Below are 22,127 nucleotides of genomic sequence, written 5' to 3'. Positions count from 1 at the left end.
CTCAGAAAAAAACGAAATTCTTGTTCTTGGCCCCAAAAACCTTAGAGACTCATTGTCTAAAGATATAGTCACTCTAGATGGCATTAACTTGGCCTCTAGCACCACTGTCAGGAATCTTGGAGTTATCTTTGATCAGGATTTGTCATTTAACTCCCACATAAAGCAGACCTCTAGGACCGCCTTCTTTCATTTACGTAATATTAGAAAAATTAGACACATCCTATCACAGACAGATGCAGAAAAACTAATCCATGCATTTGTTACTTCAAGGCTGGATTACTGCAACTCTTTATTATCAGGTTGCCCCAATAAGTCCATTAAAACGCTCCAATTAATTCAGAACGCTGCAGCATGAGTACTGACAGGAACTAGAAAAAGAGATCACATCTCTCCTGTACTAGCTTCTCTGCATTGGCTCCCTGTAAAATGTAGAATTGAATTTAAAATCCTCCTCACCTATAAAGCTCTTCATGGTCAGGCCCCTTCATATCTTAAAGAGCTCATAGTACCCTATTACCCCACTAGAACACTACGTTCTCTGAATGCTGGGCTACTTGTGGTTCCTATAGTCTCTAAAAGTAGAACAGGAGCCAGAGCCTTCAGTTACCAAGCTCCTCTCCTGTGGAACCAGCTTCCAGTTGTGGTTCGGGAGGCAGACACCCTCACCACATTCAAGAGTAGGCTTAAGACATTCCTCTTTGATAACGCTTATAGTTAGGGCTGGATCAGGTGAGTCCTGAACCATCCCTTAGTTATGCTGCTATAGGCCTAGACTATCGGGGGATTTCCCATGGTGCACTGAGCTCCTCCCTTCCTCTCTCTTTCTGCACTCATTCATGTTCCATTAATGCATGTTACTAACTTCACTTCTTCCCTGGAGTTCTTGTGCTTTCTCGTCTCGCAGGTTCTCATGGATCCTGGTGGAGCCTCCTGCCATGGTCCTGCTTGACTGCCATTGCCAGTACTGTTGTTGCTGTGCACCTGTCTGTCTGTCTCTCGCTCTCTCTGCCTCTCTCTCTCTCTCTCTCTCTCACCCCAACTGGTCGAGACAGATGACCACCCACCTAGAGCCGAAGGATCTGTCCTAGGTTTCTGCCTTTTAACAGGCAGTTTTTCCTTGCCCTTGTCGCCAAGTGCTTGCTCATGGTGGTACTGTTGGGTCTCTGTAATTAATGTTAAAGAGTTCGGTCTAGACCTGCTCTATTTGAAAAGTGTCCTGAGATAACTTCTGTTATGAATTGGCGCTATACAAATAAAATTGAATTGAATTGAATTGAATTGAACAACGGACAACTCACCTTTCTCCCACTGCATCCCAGACCACCTCTCCGGGTCCGGTGAATTTGTCCAGCTGAATATGTCACTGCCATTTCACTTCTGAACAACAGCAAATGTCTTAAGTTACGACTCCTTGTAAGAATTTAAAGCTGTGTTGAAATCCTAACCCCAACCCAGTTCCTTTTGATTATGACTCACTTGTTGATCTGCAGTGCGATGTGCACTTCCCAACACATTGGTCACAGACATCTTTAAACTGGCAGATCTGTGAAGGCTGCGGAAACAGGAAACATTGGGATGGAATGGGACTAGCAGCGCATGTTTACACTGTCTGATGGATAAATGTGGAAGAGTTACAGGAGCATTATTGCTCACTCTGTTGGTCCAACAACAGTCACTATAGTTTGGTCGGAGTGTGACAGGACTTTATTTAAGTTATCTAAAGTACAGTCTTATTCAATCAAATACAACAGCACTGTCATTAAATCTCTTTACTGTATATATTTAATTATCTGTTGTTCCCATCTACATACATGAGGGGGGCAGAATATTAGAAACACTTCTGGATATAATGTAGTCCAGTAAACAACCTTTAACTGTGACCTCAGTAATAAAACATTTACAATATCACCAAAACCTGAACATTATGATCTTGATAAAGATAGTAGATGGGTGACAATTTAAAGGAAAAACCAACACAAACCTCCTAGAAACCTCTCCATTCTCCCATAGGTGTCAAACCTCCTAGAAACCTCTCCATTCTCCCATAGGTGTTCGATTGATTCACATCATTTCAATTCTCAAACCATTCAATGACCCCTAGTGTCCTGTATAAAGTGGGGGAGGGGAGCGACGGCAGTCGTAGGACAGATTCACCACAGAAGCAACTTAAAGTCAACACATTTCTGTACATAAATTTTATTCCCAATTCAGTGTCTGAAGCTGAAAAATACAGCAACATAGAGCAATGCCATGGTAAAAAATAACTTAGCAAAATAATTACAGACTGATAATCACGACCCAGTGGTTATCTTTTTCACAGTTACAACACTAGAAATTTTGTACACAAAAATACATGCAATGTCCCACGGAACACAATCCGGGTTTCGCTCAGAGGATTGGAGAAAAACAGAAACATGTAGAGATCTGACACATACAAGTATCAAAACAGTGAAAGAAAGTGAAGCAATACTTGTTGAAACTGAGTACTGATATGATGTAATAATGTACACAATGATGCTAACATACACTATTTGTGTCAGTTATAGAAAAAGAAAAACACTTTCGAGTCTTCATTAGTGAGAAATGTTGGGTCAAGGGTGGGTTTTATACTCACTGACATTGGGTACAGTTCACTCAGAAGGCAGACTAAACTTTAGTGCTGCTGCTGTGATCAGTGATTCAAAGACTGATCGAAACTGGCTTTAAAAAATATCACATTTACCAGAACAACGTACTGTATAGATAAGTTGATGGAAACTGTGGTGGCACATACTTGGCACTATAGTCCAGTGTATGACTATTCAAGCTAAATCATGGCAAAGTTCTTCAGTGAAACACAATGAAATATTTGGGATTCTGTGCTCCTTTGGCCCGTGATTTTCTTTCCATGAATGAACTGTTAGTGTGTGAATGACAGTTACCATCTGCAGTATACGCTGCATTTCCTCAGTGGTTCCCAACCTGTTTCAGATATCGCATTACGGTACTCTTTCCTCACCACCGATACTGTTCCAGATGTGTTCACTGTTTATAAACTGAATGTTATTTAACATTATTGACTTCATACAAATAAATATTCAAATATTTTTCATACAGTTGAACTGTCAGTGTTTTGGTTAGTTTAAGTTTGCCTTTGACTACAAGCTGATGTTTCAACCATATATCTTTTTTCAGCTAACTTTTTCAATTACTTTCATTACTCAGGTATTTTAACCATTTATTAATTTTTCTATCTTTATACAGTTTTCTTAACTGTTTCGACAATTTCAATTATTTTTTGCTATTTCTTTTTTTTTTTTTAAGTAATTTTTTTTGGCCTTTTCATGCCTTTATTGGATACAGACAGCTGAAGATCGACAGGCAAGGTAAGTAGAGAGAGAGAGGGGATGACACGCAGCAAAGGGCCGCAGGTCGGATTCAAACCCGGGCCGCTGCAGCAACTCCGTATATGGGTCGCCAGCTCTACCGACTGAGATTTTTTGCTGTTTCAACATTTTTTTTTTCATTTTTATAAGATTTTGTACAATTGTCACATTTTTATATACCTTTTTTGACAATTGATACTTTTAGCTATTTCCACCATTTATCACTTTTAGTTAACTATTTAGACTTCTCTGCTCACTTACCAACTAACTAGTTATCACAAACTCAACATCTGCTGTTCAGGCAGTACAGCTGACTCAATATAGTAATATATGTTTTAAATTAAACTGCAATTTCTGTTGTTCACATATATGTGTTGTTTCACATAACTCCTGGCAACTGCAGAGTTGCCCTCTGGGGTACAAAAACCCCTGGTTGGGAATCACTGGTGTAACACACGTTAAAAAGCAAACTGCCATTGAACAGTGTGTCAGATACAATATGAAGTACAGACAGCAGCAGACTGAACAAACCCCAGCAATGACAGACAGCTCTGAAGAGAAATCAACAGCCTTTTTCTGCCATGATCTTAGCATTAATACACAGTAGTATTTAAACTGAGTGTCACCATCTTAATTTTGCCTTGAAACACTTAAAACATGGAGGTTTGTTACAGTTTATTACTTGTCGTTGTTGAACACATTTGGACAGTTTTTTTCAGCTGACCATGCCCATTAGAGCTTTATTTTATTTGTTTATTTCAGATATTTTTGGTATTTTTCCCTTTTTTTGACAGGAGAGCTTGAGAGATGGACAGGAAAGGGAGACGACACGCAACAAAGGACCACATGTTGGATTTGAACCCACAGCAGGGCCTCAGCCTTGGTACATGGGGTGCCAGCTCTGCAGGGTGAGCTACCAGGGCGCCTCAGTGCTTTATTTTAATGTTTGTTCCAGAGGATATTTCTGGCATCAATATACAGGCTCTGGTCTGCCCCCTAGTGGATACACTTTAATACGGTTAGGGTTGGGTGATATGACAATAATAAATAATAAATAAATTAGATGATAGAATTTGTTGAGATTTTGCCATCCCTTCCATATGTAGGTTAGCACAGTGGTACAAATGTTGCACATCACTGAGCAGGACTGCTTTATGACAATATTGGATTTTAAGTATTTTTAAATGAATTTTTGATTTGTCAGATATTACCTTTGCTACATCAAAACATGCATTCCTGTGTGGTTATTTGATCCATAAACAATTCATTTGAGAGAAAATGTACCATGTATCATGATACGATTCGATTTTCTAGATATTATCCCTATTGTCCACCCCTACTCCTGGTAAATGTACAGTAAACCTTGGTAAAAGCAAATACCTCACAAACGTCTTCCACACAGTCAGATGAGAAGCTCAATTTTCCTGTAAATTAAGATCAAATCACCTGGGGTGAATGTTTAGCCAGCTGGAGTGCAAAGATTGGAAGGGGGGGGGGCAGCCTAGCTTCATCAAAAGTGAATAAAACCACATCCCCGTCATATCGTCATATTGTGGTGTAGGAATAGACATTGTGGTTCAAGAGCTGGACTCGTACCACTACGCTAGTTTCAGTGCCCATACCAACACAATGCTTTTTCAAATAGCTTAGTTTAAGAAATGTAATCTTCATTTTAAACTTGCATGTTAGCGAAGCATAAGCAGCTGCACAAGCATTTTGCCTGAATAAAGATTTAAACCAGAAGATTTCTGATCAGAGAACAAGCAAACAAAATAGAATATGTTTTTATAACAACATCCTTTGGTCCACACTAAGAGTACTGAGGTTCGATACCCAACTGTCTACACAGCATCTACAAGTCCTGTCTTTGGGGTTGCCAGGTTTGACTGCTGGTTACACAGGGTGGACAACTGGAAGGATCTGCTAGTAAAGCTAGGCTAGTGGTTCCCCCTGCTAACACATCCTGACCTACAACGCAGTCAGAAAGGATTCTGGACAGTGACAGTGCTTTTTATTGTTTTGGTTCAAGTTGGTTAAAGTGCTAATTATTAACTTTTCCAGTGTGTGAGGGTGTATGCCATGTCCAGACTGGGTGGACACTTTACCCCAATTTTTATTTCTGCAATCCAATTATCATACAGAGACATACACACTGAGTCACCCACTCATTTTTTACCTGACCTCAATCCAACTGATCACTTGCTGAAGACAAGGGGTAGAAGGAGGGATCATTTCTACTGAGAATGGACACAGCATGTCCCACTGACTTTTCAAAACCCTTTTTGTGATGGTCTTAAATTGTTGTGTTGGAATACAAGCCAGTACAACAACACATATACCACTGTGTTAAAAGACACGTACATATGATATTAATACTGAACTTCACATCTGACTCTTGATATTAAACACCGACATCATATTGCCTGTTCAGCTGCTTCTCTCATTTGACTTATTTAAGGACGTTTTACAGCATGTGAAATAAATACCAAAGTTGAATATAGCACAGCAACAGCAGAGTGACATACAAGCAAAATGTTTGTGTCCACACAGAATTAAAATGTGTGGAAGGTCAATCAATGCAGAACACCATGTTCAGCTGAACTGCAGTGATAAAACAGCAATACTGCAATACTCAACAAAAACAGGCTCAGTCATTCACAGGTGATGAGTGGTAAGAGTGGACATTGTATGTCTATTAACGAGGAATGTCTCATATTCCCTGTTGGAAAGTTACAAGCATAAGGTATCATCAAAGACAATCAGTCAACTAGCAGACCCTTGAAAACTTGCGTGTGGTGGTGTGTAATCCATTACAGGAAATCGACACTACTACAAGGTCTACACTACATTAGCTGATGACAATATGGGAACATTGACAAAAATAAATGTGGTTTTAGTGTAGAGCCTGACTGAATTTTCAGGCCAATATTAAAGAAAAGGCTAAGTTCTTTAGCCGTTTGCTAACCTTTTCTTATTGTTAGGATAGTCATCATGAAAACTATTTTATATTATTTATTCAATTCAATTTATTCAATAATAATTTACTTAAAAGCTTTACATCTTTCATTGTAATTTTTTTTTTTTTAAGTTTTTGAATATGCTCTTTAAAAATTTACTTGACAAGACCAATATTGATAGTAAATTAGAAAAAGGAGATATGTAGTAAGGGGGACATTTTACAGTGTACTAGGTGTGTAGATATAATAACTTTTAACTATGGCTCGTGCTCATCCAACGGTTCAAACGGACGAAGGGTCGTTCCACAGGAAACGTGACGCGTATGTGTGGCTTATAGTATATCTCCAGTTTAAGAGTCTACAGCCACATGAATACTCTGAATACTCCATGTATCTGCAATAGGCTAATATTTGGAGGGCAAAACAAGACTTTCTTGTGCTGCCCACCAGCTAACTTAATGGTAGTGATTGTTGACACAGACCAAGTTTGTAAATGTCCGACTGGGTTAAGCTTCTACACAATAAAAGCTCTGTAATCTCTCTGCCATGTCGCTGTTTGGAGGGAGTTTCTCTCACCAGTGTTTGGCTGCACTGAAGCACCTGAATTACCTGAACTGTCTGTATTCTGCTGAGAGTTTATTTCTTGAAATAAATAGATAATTCAAATGCCTCTTTTGCGGTTCTACAGAGTTTCCAGAGTAAGTCGCCATATTGGAGCATTGTTTTGCCCTCCAGGGGATTCGTGCTAGTCACGTGACTGAAAACTATGAATTGGCCCATATATATCAGTCTGGCATGCTCTAATTTTCAGTGTGATGGATTAGAGTTTGCTAAATGACTTTCCTACTCTACATACATGAATCCACTGAATCCACTGAATTCCTGAAACAGTAAAAGCAGCAGCGTGGTTTGCAAAGTGATTAGCTGCATTATTTGTAGTAAATTAATCAGGTGTTATCACCACTATGGTTCTCTAGAATTGAAGAGAGCCTTCATGACTGCATTAATCTAAAGACGAAAAAAAATTGGACTAGCCGAAGAAAGTGGACAATTAGTCCACCAGGAATTTTAGGGTAAGGACATGAATGAAAAACATAACAAAGAACACTAATAAAATTCTCAACAACGTGATTACGCTTGAATGACAAGTGAAGATTTCATTCCTGTTTTTCTATATTTTTTGCCACTGTTTAAAACTGATATCATAAATGACTAACAGTTACCATGATTTACAACAGGGAACATTAGAAATATGACATCTATTAGTAAATGTTTAACTTCATTTAAGAGTAAAACTCAAAGAAATTGAAGGATGATTCCAGTTTAATACAACTTGGATGCTATTTTCATAGCTTTGGTCTTTGTTTCCATCAGTTATGATAACACTGTAGCTAAAGTAATATAGATCTGGGAAAATCATGTAACAAACTTTACACAGTTTATGCATTTTATTCTAACCATTTTATTTGATGATTAGACTGAAAGTGGGTGCACCTAAGATGTTGTTAATACCCCCTCATCTGCACACAACTAGACAATATGAGAGTAGGACAGGTAAAAGCTGAAGCAGGAAGAGGGTCTGCAAACTGTGTTGAATGTTTATAACAGTTTGGGTAATAATTTTAACATTCACCTTCATTTTCTCTTCTGAATAAGTTTGTTTAAACTGAAGGTTTCCAAACTGTCTGATTGTTTCTTGACCCTTCAGAATTATTTTTAGTGATGCTGCTGTGTGCCTAACCATCCATCGATCCATCTTACGCCATTTATCCTGACTTATCTAGGCTATTGTCCTAGCCATGTCCTCCAGCTCCTCATGGAAAAACCCAGGGCATTCCCAGGCCAGATGAGATAACCCTAACCTGGCTGCACCAGATGGAACTGGCCATTTAAAAAATACCTTGATGATTGGATGAACCATCTATCCCAAGCAAACTTCAACAAATCAGATCAAAAAAACCTAACATAGTCAAACTCTTACTGAAGTCAGTCAAGAGCAATATCTTTTCCATGGAGAAGTTTTTTGCTCTTCTTTCAATTAAGAAATAGTCTCCAGTTTTAATATAACTGATGCTAGCACAATCTATGCTAACCTCTTGAGCAGCCACCATTGTTGTCTTCTCCCACACACATTAAACCACGCCCATAGCTCATGCCTTAGCATGCCACTGTGGTTGGACACAAGCCCAATGCTTGAAACCTTGCAAGACGGATTCTTGTGTGATCTTGCGGGTGCAGCTGCCTCACAAAGCTAGGATAATCCCCTCTAGGATGTTCTGGGTCTGCCTCAGGCATTGTCCTTGTTAAATCATCATGGTAATCACATGACAGAGCCACCTCATTTTTTTCAATGTTAAGGAGCAGGAGTTCTACTCTGACCTCCTACCGGATGTCTGACCTTTTAAGGCCTGGATATGCTTGAAACAAATTTAAGAAGCGTCACCCAACCACGTCTGAAGGTTTATAGGTGTTCTGAGCAGGCACCCTCGGAGGATGGGGGGGGGAAGCTGCATTCAATTGTACTTGCAAAAAGTAACTGAAGTAGAAGAATAAAAGAGCTGTCTACTTTGACACCTCCACACAGCTAGCTAATCACTGATTTAAGTGGGTGAGATTGTTGGATTTTGTGTTTCAGAAAGCTAAAAAAATTGATGGACGCACAATTTCAGCGTCACACAGCGATGTGTGGGGAGAATGGGTGTCAAACTGTTCAACCATCCGAGAAGCACTTCCACTGAAGCATAAAGGTGCCAGTATCTGTCAGCAGAACTGCATGTCGGGAATTTATATAATTTACCAATTCCATGAGTAGTTCTATAATCTCTGATTCTGAACACAGTGTAGAAAAAGAGTGGAGTTAAAGTAGTTTGAGTTTCTTAGTGAAATGAAGCCACGCTTTGGAATGTTTCTTTTTTTTCCGCCCCGACTCATTGTTTCCAGCACTGTAGACACAAGTTTGATGTTGTTGCAATGCGCAACTGTCAGAAAAACATGCTGGCATTGACCAAAGGTATTGCTAAGCTCAGAGGCATACAATTGCGATGGATTGGACAATTTGGGACTGGTTCTGGATTTCCCATCCCTTTTCCCAGCAGCTTTGGAAACGTCAAGGCTCCACACCTCTGTGATGTTGGAATTTGGGAAGGGGCTCTGTCTGACAATTTCTGAAAGTGACATTCACACCTACATCACACAGTGATTGGCCTGCTGTGTGGAGGTGAGAAAGGAGCCAGGGTTTGAACTTCTCTTCTCTTGAACCATGAATGTCTTCCAAGACAGACTATACTAAAGGGTGCACCGTAATCCCCATAAAAACATCACCTTTCCCAATTTCTCTGGGCAGCTGGCTTTTCATTCTGCCTTTGAGTTCAGAACAGCTCTGAACACTTTTAGCTTTAGACATGGTTAAACAACATCAGGCAAACTTGTTTTTTGTCAGCGTAACCCCAACCTAATGTCACCTTCTTTGTCTAAGAAATTAATTTCAGCTTCTTGTACCCGCAGTCTTATTCTTTTATTTTCCCTAATGCGAAGCTCATGACCAAAGGTGAGGGCTGAAATATAGATGGAACAGTAAATGGAGAGCCTTGTCTACAGGCTCACCACTGCAGTAATACCTACATTACTGTGGATGTGGGGCCAATCTATATGCCAATCTTATGCTTCATCCTACACTCACTAATAAACAAGAGCCCTAGATATTTAAACTTAATTTCCTTAAGATCCCAGTACTATTACTTTGGAGAACAGTTTTACTATGCTATGAAAATAAAGTTCAATCCAAGATGTATTAAAGCAGAATTATCCTTTAGATTCAACATAACATTTTGCTTTTAAAGCATGATTATTCAGAACCAGTGCTGATGGAGTTCCCTTATTCCACTGTCCTTTAGTTGGAGATCAGACTAAGTTTTAGGATGGCTTCCCACCAAGAGTCCCTCTGAGGAGCAGCTTCCTGCAGCAGGTGGTGAATCAAAGACAATCCATCATACTATTTCCCTTTGATGTCCAACTGTCAAAAAATAAACTCTTTTACAAATAAATACAGTATTTACACACACACACACACACGATTGTTGAAAGCTTGGTACTTCATTGTAAATTGCTTTAAATTCACTCCACCAGCTGCCTCAGCATACTGGTGTAGACAACAGCTGACTGTCTTATTGATTGTAATTATCACCTTGTTTGGTACTGTTTCCAAATTTAGATTTGTTCTGTACAAAATATTAATTGTTTCTATTTGTAAACCTTGTTATGTACATCAGCAAACACCTTTTACAGGAGGACTACCAACTGAGGTAGTGAGGGGTGAACGGGTGAACTGATCCAGGGCTGCTTCTTCATTTGACCAACAATAGAACACAGGCTCTTAAAGCCAACTTCATGATTCCTTATGGTTTTTGTACAACTACGAATTCTCTTATTTTGGAACTAATTCAGTCCAGCTGTATAACACAGCGCTGAAGGTGATGAAGTCTCATCGTTTGTCCTTTTCGCTGCAGTGCTGATCTTTAATCGTATTAGTGAGGCCTTCAAATGGGGTCACTTTTTCACACTCACAACTCCGGAACTTTTCCAAGGATCCAAATTTACGAGTTTGGATGTGTGTCTTCCTCCTCTGTGCGATGTTGAAATGTAGAAAGAATATTGCATGAGCAGTTTCACAAATTCAAACACTTTTACAACAGGGGTGTTTTTTTCAACCATCCATGTCTAAAACCTGAGCTCCATTTGAAGGCCGTATAACACTGGTCTGCAGACCGAAGAGCAGCATCAGTCCGCTAACACTGTTGTCCACATTTGTGCACTGATGCATCTTTTCACCCAAGCAGAAACCCAACATGGGCCAAAAAACTATGTGCTTGCTCACATGTTTTTAGCAGCGTAACGAATGACAGTGAACAAGGAAGCTGAGAGAAAGAAACAAGGGACAACCTCACCAAAGTCTTCCATTGGCTGGATTTTTCCAGAGTTTACATTACACTAAGTCCTGATGAAGAAGACAGCAGGTGTGTTGGCATATGCAGTCAGTGTCAGATGCTTCTTGACTCTCCCATTTCAGTAGATACCATCAAATTCCACTGTGTTCATCATTTAGTCTATACTTCCCAAACTAATGGGTTTGGCACAATAATGTCCCTCTGGGTAAGGTCTGCTCTCATTCAAATGACATGAGGTTTGCTGGTATCTGTTGAGAATAGAAGAAATTTAACACAAATATTAGAAACAGGGAAAGCAGCTAGCTCTGACAGTTTCTGTATAAAGCAGTTTTAATTGACTGATTTTCGTCCCTTGGGTGCAGTGCATCAGGCTATAAATTCAACAGTGACATATTATCACCTTATAAAGCTGTTATGGCAAATGTGGCAATACCAATCTATTTACACATTCAAAGCTACATTAGTCTGGTGATGTGGTGAATGCAAGTCCAATATTCATTCCCCTGTTTTTGGTCTCCACCAAAACTATGTGTAAAAGTGACAAACTGCATAGAGGTACATGTTTAGAGATAAAGGGCCGATGTAAATTAGCTAGCTAGTGTTTTGCTAACAAATATAACTACCTAGCTAAAGACTGATGTAGATTAGCTAGTTCTTTTATCTTTTAACCAACTTTGAAATGTGGTTGTCTTTTCATAGATTAGCCTAGAACATAGCATATCTAAGTACAGGAAAGGAGGAAGTTAACCGAGGTTCTGAACAAGGCTTGCTCAACTGTTACTGGAGCACACAGCAAAAAGTTCAACCTGTTCTTATTATCTGAAAAAGTGCCAAAAGATAAAGTTGCAAAACCCCAAATTTGGTTATTAATTAATAATTCAAATACAGAGAGTATTTAGAGTTTATAAATGCACAGGAAGAGAAAAGAGTAAACTCTTTCATCTGACCAAAACTGACCCATGGTCCAAACAGATACAGAGAGCGTTTGCTTAAAGGCCAGGACACACCAACCCGACGGCCGACCGTCGGCAGAAAAGCAGTCGGACTGATCAGTCGGCTCCCGTCTCCCCGAGTCGGTCAAAAAAGTGCCTCCGAACACACCAAACCGACGCCGACTGGAGTGTACGTTCTGCGCGTGCGCGAGGCGTAATACATCCCCATAACAGCAGGTGTCGCTAGTATGTGTTGTCGCCCAAAAAAAATTCAAACCAGAGATGACGGATCACTCTAGACCTAGTAAACACAGAGCACGCTGTCGTCAGTCATTGTTTTCATCAGAGAGTGTTGACAGTTGTCAAGGAGGATCGTTATTGTCATTACTCGCTGAACGGAAAATACGATGGCTAATAATAACAAGATACTGGCGTTGGCGTAGTATGTTTACCATCGTCACTTCCAGTTTTCTCGTGCACTCACTGATTCGCTAGTCAAGGGCTAGCACTCTGACGCCAAAATGAACGCCGACGCCAACTGACGACGGCACGGGACACACCGAACCGACTCGAGTCACCGACCTCGCCCGACTGTCCGACGACGTCCGATAATCGGGTTGGTGTGTCCGGGCCTTAACATACCTGAGGTCTACTGCTTCTGCAAGCCTCTTCCAGGTTTTTGTGCCAGATGATCGCTGAAAACCTGGATCCTGTCTGGAACTTGTAAACATTGCCTGTGAGGTGAAACATATTGCTCTGTATGGTTATCGGAATTTAAATGTAGGAAAAAGAAAACAGCGGGTGCTCTGTTGGTGGTATGGAGCTGACCTTTGTCTGGGTCATTGAGCTGGAAGATGTTGGGTCTGGCTGGGTCATCCGGCAGCACCACCATCCATCCCGTCACACACACCTTCTTACAGTGGTTGGACTTGTACTGTGGCAAACAGCGGAGTACAGCACCAAACTCTCAACAAACTGTCACACTAGGCAGTGCTGATGAAATATGAATCAAAATTCTGTTACTGCGTTGACTATTTCTTGCCTCAATGCAAGTTAAATGTTTTGTTGTCGTCTATGGAGTCTGGTGAGTCTGTTTCTGGTTAAACTAAATGTATATCTCTGTAGGGATCCTTTCCATAATGTCAGACACTGAGAATAACAATCTGAACCTGTCAGTAGCAAAAACAACTTTTAGAGGATGGACTTGATGGGCGTTGATTAGTCCCCAAGGATCAGCTAACGTTACTAGGTAGAATTACTGGTTTTGTCAATGGAGTCTGATCAGCCGTAGTGCCCATTGTTTTGATTTAACATTCTGTTGCTCTAGTGCAACATCTAGTGGATCTTCTATTATGTAACTTCTAAGCATACAACTTACATGTTTCCTCTCAGAGGCCCTCAGTGCCTTCGCCCCATAGAAAGTCAATGTTGAACCCGAAAGAGTGATCCAAAATCTGGTCCACGATGACAACTGCAAAACAGCAAGACAATGGATATGCTGAAAACACCTCACTCACTGTCATCAGAGGATTCCTTCACTCACATGCTTAATGATCAAACCACAGTGAAATCAAAGATAGAGGCCTTACCCTGGGCTTGCGTCCCTCCTTCAGTAGTGTTTTCCTTCGCAGGGGTCCTTCTATGGTCACACTGCCGGCCTCACTGCATCCATAGCAGGAGTTGGCGGCAGAGGAGCTACGGGTGTTGGGAAGTGGAGGAGGGATCCAAACACAAAACATTAGAAGGGAGGGAAACAGATTTCTGCTCAGTGCGCAGAGAAATCAGTGTGTACAATTCAGTGTTCGATCCCATGTGATGCTCTGTGAGGGCACTGACGGTTTTCATTTTAAACAAACTGGTTTCACTGATTAGTATAGAAGAAGAACTAATATAAACTTAGTGCCTATTTCATTAAAAACATGCTGATCGTGGTGACTCTGTTTTAAACTTAAAGACAGACAGTAGGTGGCGCTAGTTCTTCAGTCAGAAAACAAGAAGAGGGCGCAACAAGATGACGTAGTTAAAAGGGCGCCAGAGGTAGCTCAAACAGTAAAGAACAATGAAGAAACCAGGATGGAAATATGACATTTAAATGTTTTCCCTGTCAGAACTTATTCGGAAAAAGTGTTTCCATCTCCCATTAAGCATATTAAAGGTCCAGTGTGTAACATTGGTGAAGATCTATTGTCAGAAATGGAATATAAAATTCATAGCATATAATCCCCTGAAAATCTGAATGTTGTGTTCATTACCTTAGAATAAGACGTTTTTATCCAGAGAGAGCAGGTCCTCTAATAAGAGTCCACCATGTTTCTACAGTAGCACAGAACAGACAAACCAAACACTGGCTCAAGATAGGGCCTTCTTCTTTTCTACTTATGTTACCTGTAAGTGCTTGCATTTTGTTGCATTTAGTTAATTCTTTGATTTATTTTATGTTAGCCTTTAATTTAATTAAATTTAATTTAATTTTGTTTTGTTTTATTTTATTTCATGTTAGCTTATTTTGACTCTAAACCTGTAGTACTTTACTTTAATAAAAATAAATAATAAATAAAGCTTCTTGAATCTTGAATCTTGAATAATGTTTTTTACGAGTTTTGTGGCCACCATAGTTCCTCCTAATGATGGAAGGCTGAGCTGTATTCAAATGGTTTGAATCTGCAACTTCACCACTAAATGGTAAATGGTAGAAACACTACATGCCACACTCACCCGATTCACACACATTCATACACTGATAGCAGTGGCTGCCATGCAAGTTGCCAACTGCTCACCTGAACGGAAACTAATCATTCATACACTCTCATACACCAATGGTAGTGGATGGTAAATGGACCTGTACTTGTATAGCGCCTTTCTAGTCTTCCGACCACTCAAAGCGCTTTTACACTATGTGCCACATTCACCCTTTCACACACATTCACTCAGTGATGGCAAAGCCCATTGAACAGAAACTAACACATTCATACACATTCACACACCGATGCACAGCATTTGGGAATTTGGGGTTCAGTGTCTTGCTCAAGGATACTTCGACATGCAGCGAGAGGATCTGGGGAACGAACCCTTCAACCTTCCGATAAGTGGACAGCCCGCTCTACCTCTAAGCCACAGCCGTCCACTAGATGCCATTGAATCCTACACACTGGTTAACTCTTCACACCTCAAGCAAGTGTTAAAACTTTTTTGCCGTTTCCATTCTTCAAAATGTGCATTAAAATACATGAATGGATACACAGCTATTGATAATGGTTCTAAAAGTTTGCTCTTATAGTTAGATGGATAAGACAGACAAGACGAACATAAAGCACACCACCTTTGCAGTGACTGTCACAGGTTATAGGCCAAAGTCATGATCTGTCAGTCATTTATAAAAATATAAAAAGGCATTTTGCTAATCTTAGAGCCTTCAGCCATGTTCACATTATATCAGAAAAACACCCTTTGCCCTCTTCTTTATTCTGCATATGCATGTGACAGATCTGTGATGATGCATGTGGAGTGCCGTGTGGAGCCACGTTGGACAGAGAGGTGCTGTGTGCAGCCAATGGTCAAGACTGTGACCAAAGATGGAGAACACATCCATAATGTGTCTACGAAGTTCCAAATCATCATCATAATAAGGCCGAACTAAAAGATATTTGTTGGGTAAAACATCAGCCTTCAGATTGTCAGGATTGTTACACAACCATCTTTTGAGTCCGTGTTGACTAATGTGACCGTTACAGAAAGTGGCTACAGAACCTACAAAAAGCAAAAAGTTTTTGCTAATTACAATTTAACCTTCCTAAGTCCCGCCCCTTTTTGCTCTGTGCTCCAATAACAGTTGAGCAAGCCTCGGTCAGAACCCCGGTCAACTTCCTCCTTTCCTGTACTTAAATATGCTATGTGCTAGGCTAATCTATGTTGAAAAGACAACCACATTTTGAAGATGGTTAAAAGATAAAAAGGGAAATATATAGAGACTCACATTTTAGGTTAGCTAATGTTAACAAAACGCTAGCTAACTAGCTAATCTAAATAAATCGTTAGCTAGCTAGTTACATCTGATGGCTAATGTTGCTAGCTAACGATTAATGTAGATTAACTATCAAGTTATCTTGCGTTTTTCTATTATTAACCACAATTTGCCAAGACAAGATGTGACTATACACCGATCAGCCCTAACATTCTGACCACCTGGGCACCCTGGTGTTCTGCAGCCCCATACCAACAACCTGTGATCCATTGTGTGTTCTGACACCGTTCTATCAGAACCAGCATTAACTGTTTCAGCAGTTTGAGCTACAGTAGCTCGTCTGTTGGATCGGACCACATGGGCCAGCCTTCACTCCCCACGTACATCAATGAGCCTGTCTCTGGTTCTTTTCCTTCCTTGAATCACTTTTGATAGGTCTTAGGAAGGGTCAATTGTCCCAATTAATAATTTTCACAATGTGTTGTCAACAGCTTTTTCCCCTTTGTTAATTTGGTAAACTGACCCTTTAGAGACTTACACAATCCAGCCAGTGTCACTGTAGTTACTAAGTGGAATGTACATTTAATTTGTGAACACTGAGTTCAGAATGATACCTGACTTCCACCAGCATGCAGTGAGGATGAGGTGAGATAAAAAGACATCAGAGTAAGTCTTACTTCTATTCCCCTGTAAACATGAATTCATTGTTATTTAAAGTTGACTGCTTGTTCTCCCACTTCACTGTACCTGTAAACATAGCTGCGGCTCCGGGGGGAGTTGCGAAGTGGGACCCTCCAGTTGGGGCCCAGAGTTGCGTACATTCGGCCCCTGTTTGTCACACATTGTCACAGTCAGTCTGAGGGGCTCATGGGATTGGCAGAAGTGTTCAGTGTATCTCATGTGACCAGAAGAACCCAGAGTGTACACTGAGGCCAATTAAATTTATAATCTGTATCACTTTGAGAGCAAACATGATCATATTGACCAATCTCAGCCCACTCGTAGATATCAATGACTTATTTTTTCAATATTCTTGCAGGGACAAACATGGATATACAGTACGATTAACTTGACGTAGGATGTTAGCAACATTAAAATACATTGATATTGTATGTATAATGTATATGAAAACTGTTAACATAAAAAGTCTAAGGAAAATTCAAATAAAGTTTAAAAGGATAAGTCTGGTGAACCTTATATTTTTCTCATTGTCAACAAATCCTATGTGCAGAGCCAAACCAACAGGTACTATGAAGTACTGTGTGTGTATTTTAAAGCCTGATATACTGTATTGTCTTCCTCTGTGCCAAAGAACTCCATTGTACATTAAAAACTCATCAGTGAGCCACACTCTTGCACTGGCTGACCTTCATTACCATGAACACACACTACTTCATTTATACACTGTCCTGCTGCCCCAAATACTCACTCTAGAACCAAACGTGGATTCATCCACTGCTGAAATTAGTCCCCAACTAATGCACTTTTTCCTCCTGATTGAGTAATGTTATGATAAAAACAGTGACCAGCTGTTTAAGTCTTCTAAAAAATGAAACTATACATTTTTAAAGATCCTCTCCAGATATATATTACAATAGTCTGCCTGGAACAATAATTTGTCTCTGATAAAAGCAGCCTTCTACCTGTTCAAATGTCTACATCATACTGAGAGATGAACACATTGTTGGTCTTTTCATGGGATTTGTTGACTGTTTAAAAATATAAACAATTATCAGCCTCATTTAAGCTTCTTTTTGTCCTCAGCTTTTTTTATAAATCACTATAATGGAGTAAGAATACTTTATTTATCATTTCAAAGTGATTAAAACCTTTAAAGATTAAATGATTATATGTTAGGTAGGTGTGTAGATTATATAGTATGTAATGATCGTCTCTTACCTCTCCATTCCAGGTGACAGCTCCTCCCCAAAAGAACTTTCACTGCTGCCTGTTAGGAAAAAAACAACAACAGGACAGGTTTATTATGGTCTCAAGCTGATGAGGAAAGATAATCAGGCATTTGTAAAAATAGTATGAGTAGAAACTGGTTAATGGCGAAGCACTTTAGCCATGAACAATAATTAAATGTCCTAAACAGAAAAACAATTGACCCTTCCTAAGTCCCGTCCCTTTTTGCTCACCTATGTTGAAAAGACGACAATAATTTGACAATGGTTAAAACATAAAAGCATCATATAGTCACATCTTAGGTTAAGTACATAACTAGATAACTAACAATTTATGTAGATTAGCTAGCTAGTTAGCTAGTCTTTTGCCATGTAACAAGTTAAGATGGTAAATGGACTGTACTTATATACCGCTTTCTAGTCTTTCGACCACTCAATGCGCTGTTCACTACATGCCACACTCACCCCATTCACACACATTCATACACTGATGGCAGTGGCTGCCATGCAAAGTGCCAACTGCTCACCAGAACAGAAACTAATCATACATACACACTCATACACTGATGGACATCGGGAGCAATTTGGGTATCTTGCTCAAGGACACTTCGACATGCAACGAGAGGAGCCAGGGATCAAACTGACTAGTGGAATATATATATATATATACACACATGAAATGTGGTTGTTTTTTCAACATAGATTAGCCTAGCACACATCTAAGCACAGGAAAGGAGGAAGTTGACTGAGGTTCTGACTGTGGCTTGCTCAACTGTTATTAGAGCACAGAGTGAAAGGGGGCGGGACATAGGAAGGGTCAGTTGTATCACACAGCAGGGGTTCCCAAATTTTTTCATGTCAAAGACCCCCACATTACTGCACATTAGACCACGATCCCAACTTTGACAAGATTTTGTCTTAAGGAATCCCCTCTGTGTAATGTTTCTTTTCTTTCAGTTTTCTTTTTAGGTGTAAAATACAAAAAGTCTTCATAATCAAAAACTGATATATAATAATAATAATAATAATAATAATAATAATAATAATAATTACAATCAACAAGCACGGCCAACACTTTTTCTTCCCTTGATCTTCCAACTTCCAAAAAATTTATAAAAAGTTGAATATTCTACTCCTCCTTTTGCATGGGTTTCATCACACTCAAGGACCCCGGTTGGTCCCCAGACCCAAATTTATTATTATTATTCTTTAATGTATTTTTTGGGCCTTTTATTGCCTTTATATGATAGTGACAGCTGAAGATAGACAGGAAAGGGGGGCAGACAGAGGGTTACATGGGACGCCAGCTCTACCAACTGAGCTAACCGGGCACCCACAGACCCAAATTTGACAGTACATACCTAATGACAGGCCATTGGACACAGATGTACTGTGTGGATCATTTCTGACTGGACTCTGAGACTCTAAGAAGCTGTCATCCAGCAGGTGTCGTGCTTTCTCTATGGGGAACGTGGCGCTCCTGCTCTCTGACATGCCATACTGACACATCATACTGTGGACAGAGATCAGCCATTAGACAACGAGGACAACACACACTTTCAGAGTTTGCAGTTAGCCTTGCACATGGATTGAACAAAGAAAATCTAACTTTGGGAAAGGCCTGCCATACTAACTTGTTTCCCAGACTATGGCTCTTCCTGTGGTGAGACGGAGGGGGGGTGGGAATATGAACCCCCACGGAGGCGTCAGGGCAGGTTGGTCTTCGGTTGTACCTCAGAGAGGCAGATACCTCAGAGAGACCTGAAACACAGAAAACAGATCAGTGCTAGCAGCTGCAAGAGGGATGGAGCGACTAGTTCTTCAGACTTTTTACTGTAGGTTTTACCTCTCAGGCTTATTGGTGATGGTTGTAGGGTCTGTATGCCAGAGGTGGAACCAAGTCCCAAGTAAGTTTGAATTTTGCATTTCAAGTCCTAAACATGCACTTTTCACCAAATGTAATGCCAAACCAAAAGGATCTTTGGTATCATTTTTTCCAACTGGTGCTGAGTAAAATAAAAAAGTTCTTAATAGTTCTCTGCTGCAACCTGATTGTATGCTGTCAGATTGATTCAAATAAAGTGGATGTAGGGAATTATGTGTCAACTTGCTGGGAAATAATTATAGTGTTAATGTTAGTTGTTTTAAAAAATGAAGGGAAAGATTAGTGGAATACTTTTTAAATAACACACTTTTGAATCTTTGGGCTTTGGGGAAGTCAAAAGGTAAACTGAAGTCACGAGTCATTGGTGTTAAAGTATAAGTGTGCAAGTCTTTTTTGATTTTGTTAAGTCTACAGTCATCAAATTTGTCCAAGTCATGTGAGTCCACACATATGCTGTTTACAGTCTGAAGACACTTCTTAGGTCTGAAAGAAGTACTACTAACTTTATTCTTGGGTAAAAAATATCAGTTAATTTATATCCTTATTTACTGTTAATATGCCCCTAAAAAGATGCTAGAACTAGACAAAGGTAAGACAAAAAGGCACAGTGCTCTTTCAGTAGCATGGAAATACCACATTATCTATCAGAAAGTATCAGAAAGGAAATGATTTTAAGAAGGCTTAAAGATCAGGTCACTGACCCCACCTGTAAAGTTACAGTGGGTAAGAAGTTTCAGCAAATATAACAAAAAAATATTTTTTTATAAAAGATACCTACTGCAGCTTTAATGCATTAATAATACAGAAGGTTTAGATAGCATTTCTAAGTTTTGTTATACTAATAGTGTTATTCTGTCTGGTTGGTAATCCAGCATTATCTCAGTGTTAGTCTTGTAAAAGGAAAAATACTGTAGTTTTCCAGCAAATCCACTGGATGGGGCCATTGAGTCATAAAATGAGCCTCTGCATAAAAAACATTATTTACATCAGGAACCAGTGCTCTCAACTACTGTAGGGACTCTATCTCCATGTTCTTTGTACAGCGACTGTGTAACAGGTCTGCACATATAATCCTATCATCAGTCCAGCCACAGCTGTGCCTTCTGCCAGGACTGTGTAGGATTGGTGAATTGATGCAGCGTTATCATGTGCATTTTGTGCCAGTGGAACCTCTGAGTCACTCTCCGTTCCCTCTCACTGGAAACCCTTTGGGGCCATTCAATCATAGACGTGACCAGTCCGGACCCAGCAGGGCAGTCTGTGTTCAGCGTACTCAGTCTGGAATACTTCTGACTTGTATGAAGTTATTTTGTGGTCCTAAGCAGCATGGGCCTTAAGAGCCCCATGAAACGTAGGAGCTGCTGCACTAGGAAAAGCTCAAACACTGCAGAGAACATGTCTGTATGTTCTCTTTTCCTAAGCTGTATGCAATTGTGCCTTTTCAGGGGAAACACATATATTCCTCCTGATGGTGTACTATGGCATTTCTTAAAATTAGAATCTGTCCTAAAAACAAGGGGAAAATGCTTACTCATCTGCAATTTTGTAATCACAAAAAATAATGTGGTAGAGGTACAATTAAGGGAGCCCATGTAATGTGGCAGGATAATGTGATCCCTCTGGGATAGAGGCTGCCTGAATGTGCCTTAACTATTAGCTCGTAAAGACACAGAACAGTTTGGGTTGCTGCAGCTCGCTTTCTGGAGAACTGCACACTCAGCCGAATACAGCACATGAATACTCACTTAAAGTATACAAAGGTTCTTCTTTTCTACATAGTGCAGGGACACTTCAACTACACTTCATGGGAGGAGGTGCTGTAAATATTGGTAAATGGTAAATGGACTGTATTTCCAGCCACTCAAAGCGCTTTACACTACATGCCACGTTCACCCATTCATACAGGGATGTCAAAGGCCATCACAAATAGAAACTAACTCATTCATACATACACATTAATTCACTGATGCACAGCGTCAGGAGCAATTTGGGGTTCAGTATCTTGCTCAAGACACTTCGACATGCAGCTGCCCCGAAAATTTAAATTGGAGCATGGATAGGGTTGGACTGGGACTTCTATCTGGATCAAACAGTTACTTTATGTCCGTGGTAATGTAAAAGGTATCTCTTTGTGAAACTTTAATTTCTCATAACTGAATAATCACAATTGTGGTCAA

At 40.0% G+C, this 22,127-nt stretch overlaps 1 protein-coding gene and 1 long non-coding RNA gene across 4 annotated transcripts in view; one reads left to right on the top strand and one right to left on the bottom strand.

The window, feature by feature from the left end:
* The first annotated feature begins 396 nt into the window (after positions 1-396).
* Positions 397-22,127, top strand: part of LOC127370390 (uncharacterized) — a 180,326-nt gene continuing 158,595 nt past the window's right edge. The window contains exon 1 of the long non-coding RNA XR_007886217.1: positions 397-904. This is a non-coding gene — a long non-coding RNA (uncharacterized LOC127370390). The remainder of the gene's footprint in view (positions 905-22,127) is intronic.
* Positions 2,167-22,127, bottom strand: part of LOC127370329 (ras-specific guanine nucleotide-releasing factor RalGPS1-like) — a 109,097-nt gene continuing 89,136 nt past the window's right edge. For all 3 annotated transcript variants that reach the window (XM_051412308.1, XM_051412306.1, XM_051412307.1), the window contains 9 exons: positions 19,700-19,826; positions 19,427-19,578; positions 18,058-18,106; positions 16,906-16,986; positions 13,787-13,892; positions 13,576-13,668; positions 13,026-13,131; positions 12,840-12,931; positions 2,167-11,513 (listed from right to left, as the gene is read on the bottom strand). In XM_051412308.1, the coding sequence (XP_051268268.1) occupies positions 11,484-11,513; positions 12,840-12,931; positions 13,026-13,131; positions 13,576-13,668; positions 13,787-13,892; positions 16,906-16,986; positions 18,058-18,106; positions 19,427-19,578; positions 19,700-19,826 (836 nt within the window). In that variant the 3' untranslated portion in view covers positions 2,167-11,483. The remainder of the gene's footprint in view (positions 11,514-12,839; positions 12,932-13,025; positions 13,132-13,575; positions 13,669-13,786; positions 13,893-16,905; positions 16,987-18,057; positions 18,107-19,426; positions 19,579-19,699; positions 19,827-22,127) is intronic.

The sequence above is a fragment of the Dicentrarchus labrax genome, unplaced genomic scaffold (assembly GCF_905237075.1).
Source record: "Dicentrarchus labrax unplaced genomic scaffold, dlabrax2021, whole genome shotgun sequence".
NCBI lineage: Eukaryota > Metazoa > Chordata > Actinopteri > Moronidae > Dicentrarchus > Dicentrarchus labrax.
This window is presented reverse-complemented; position numbering and strand designations above follow the sequence as displayed.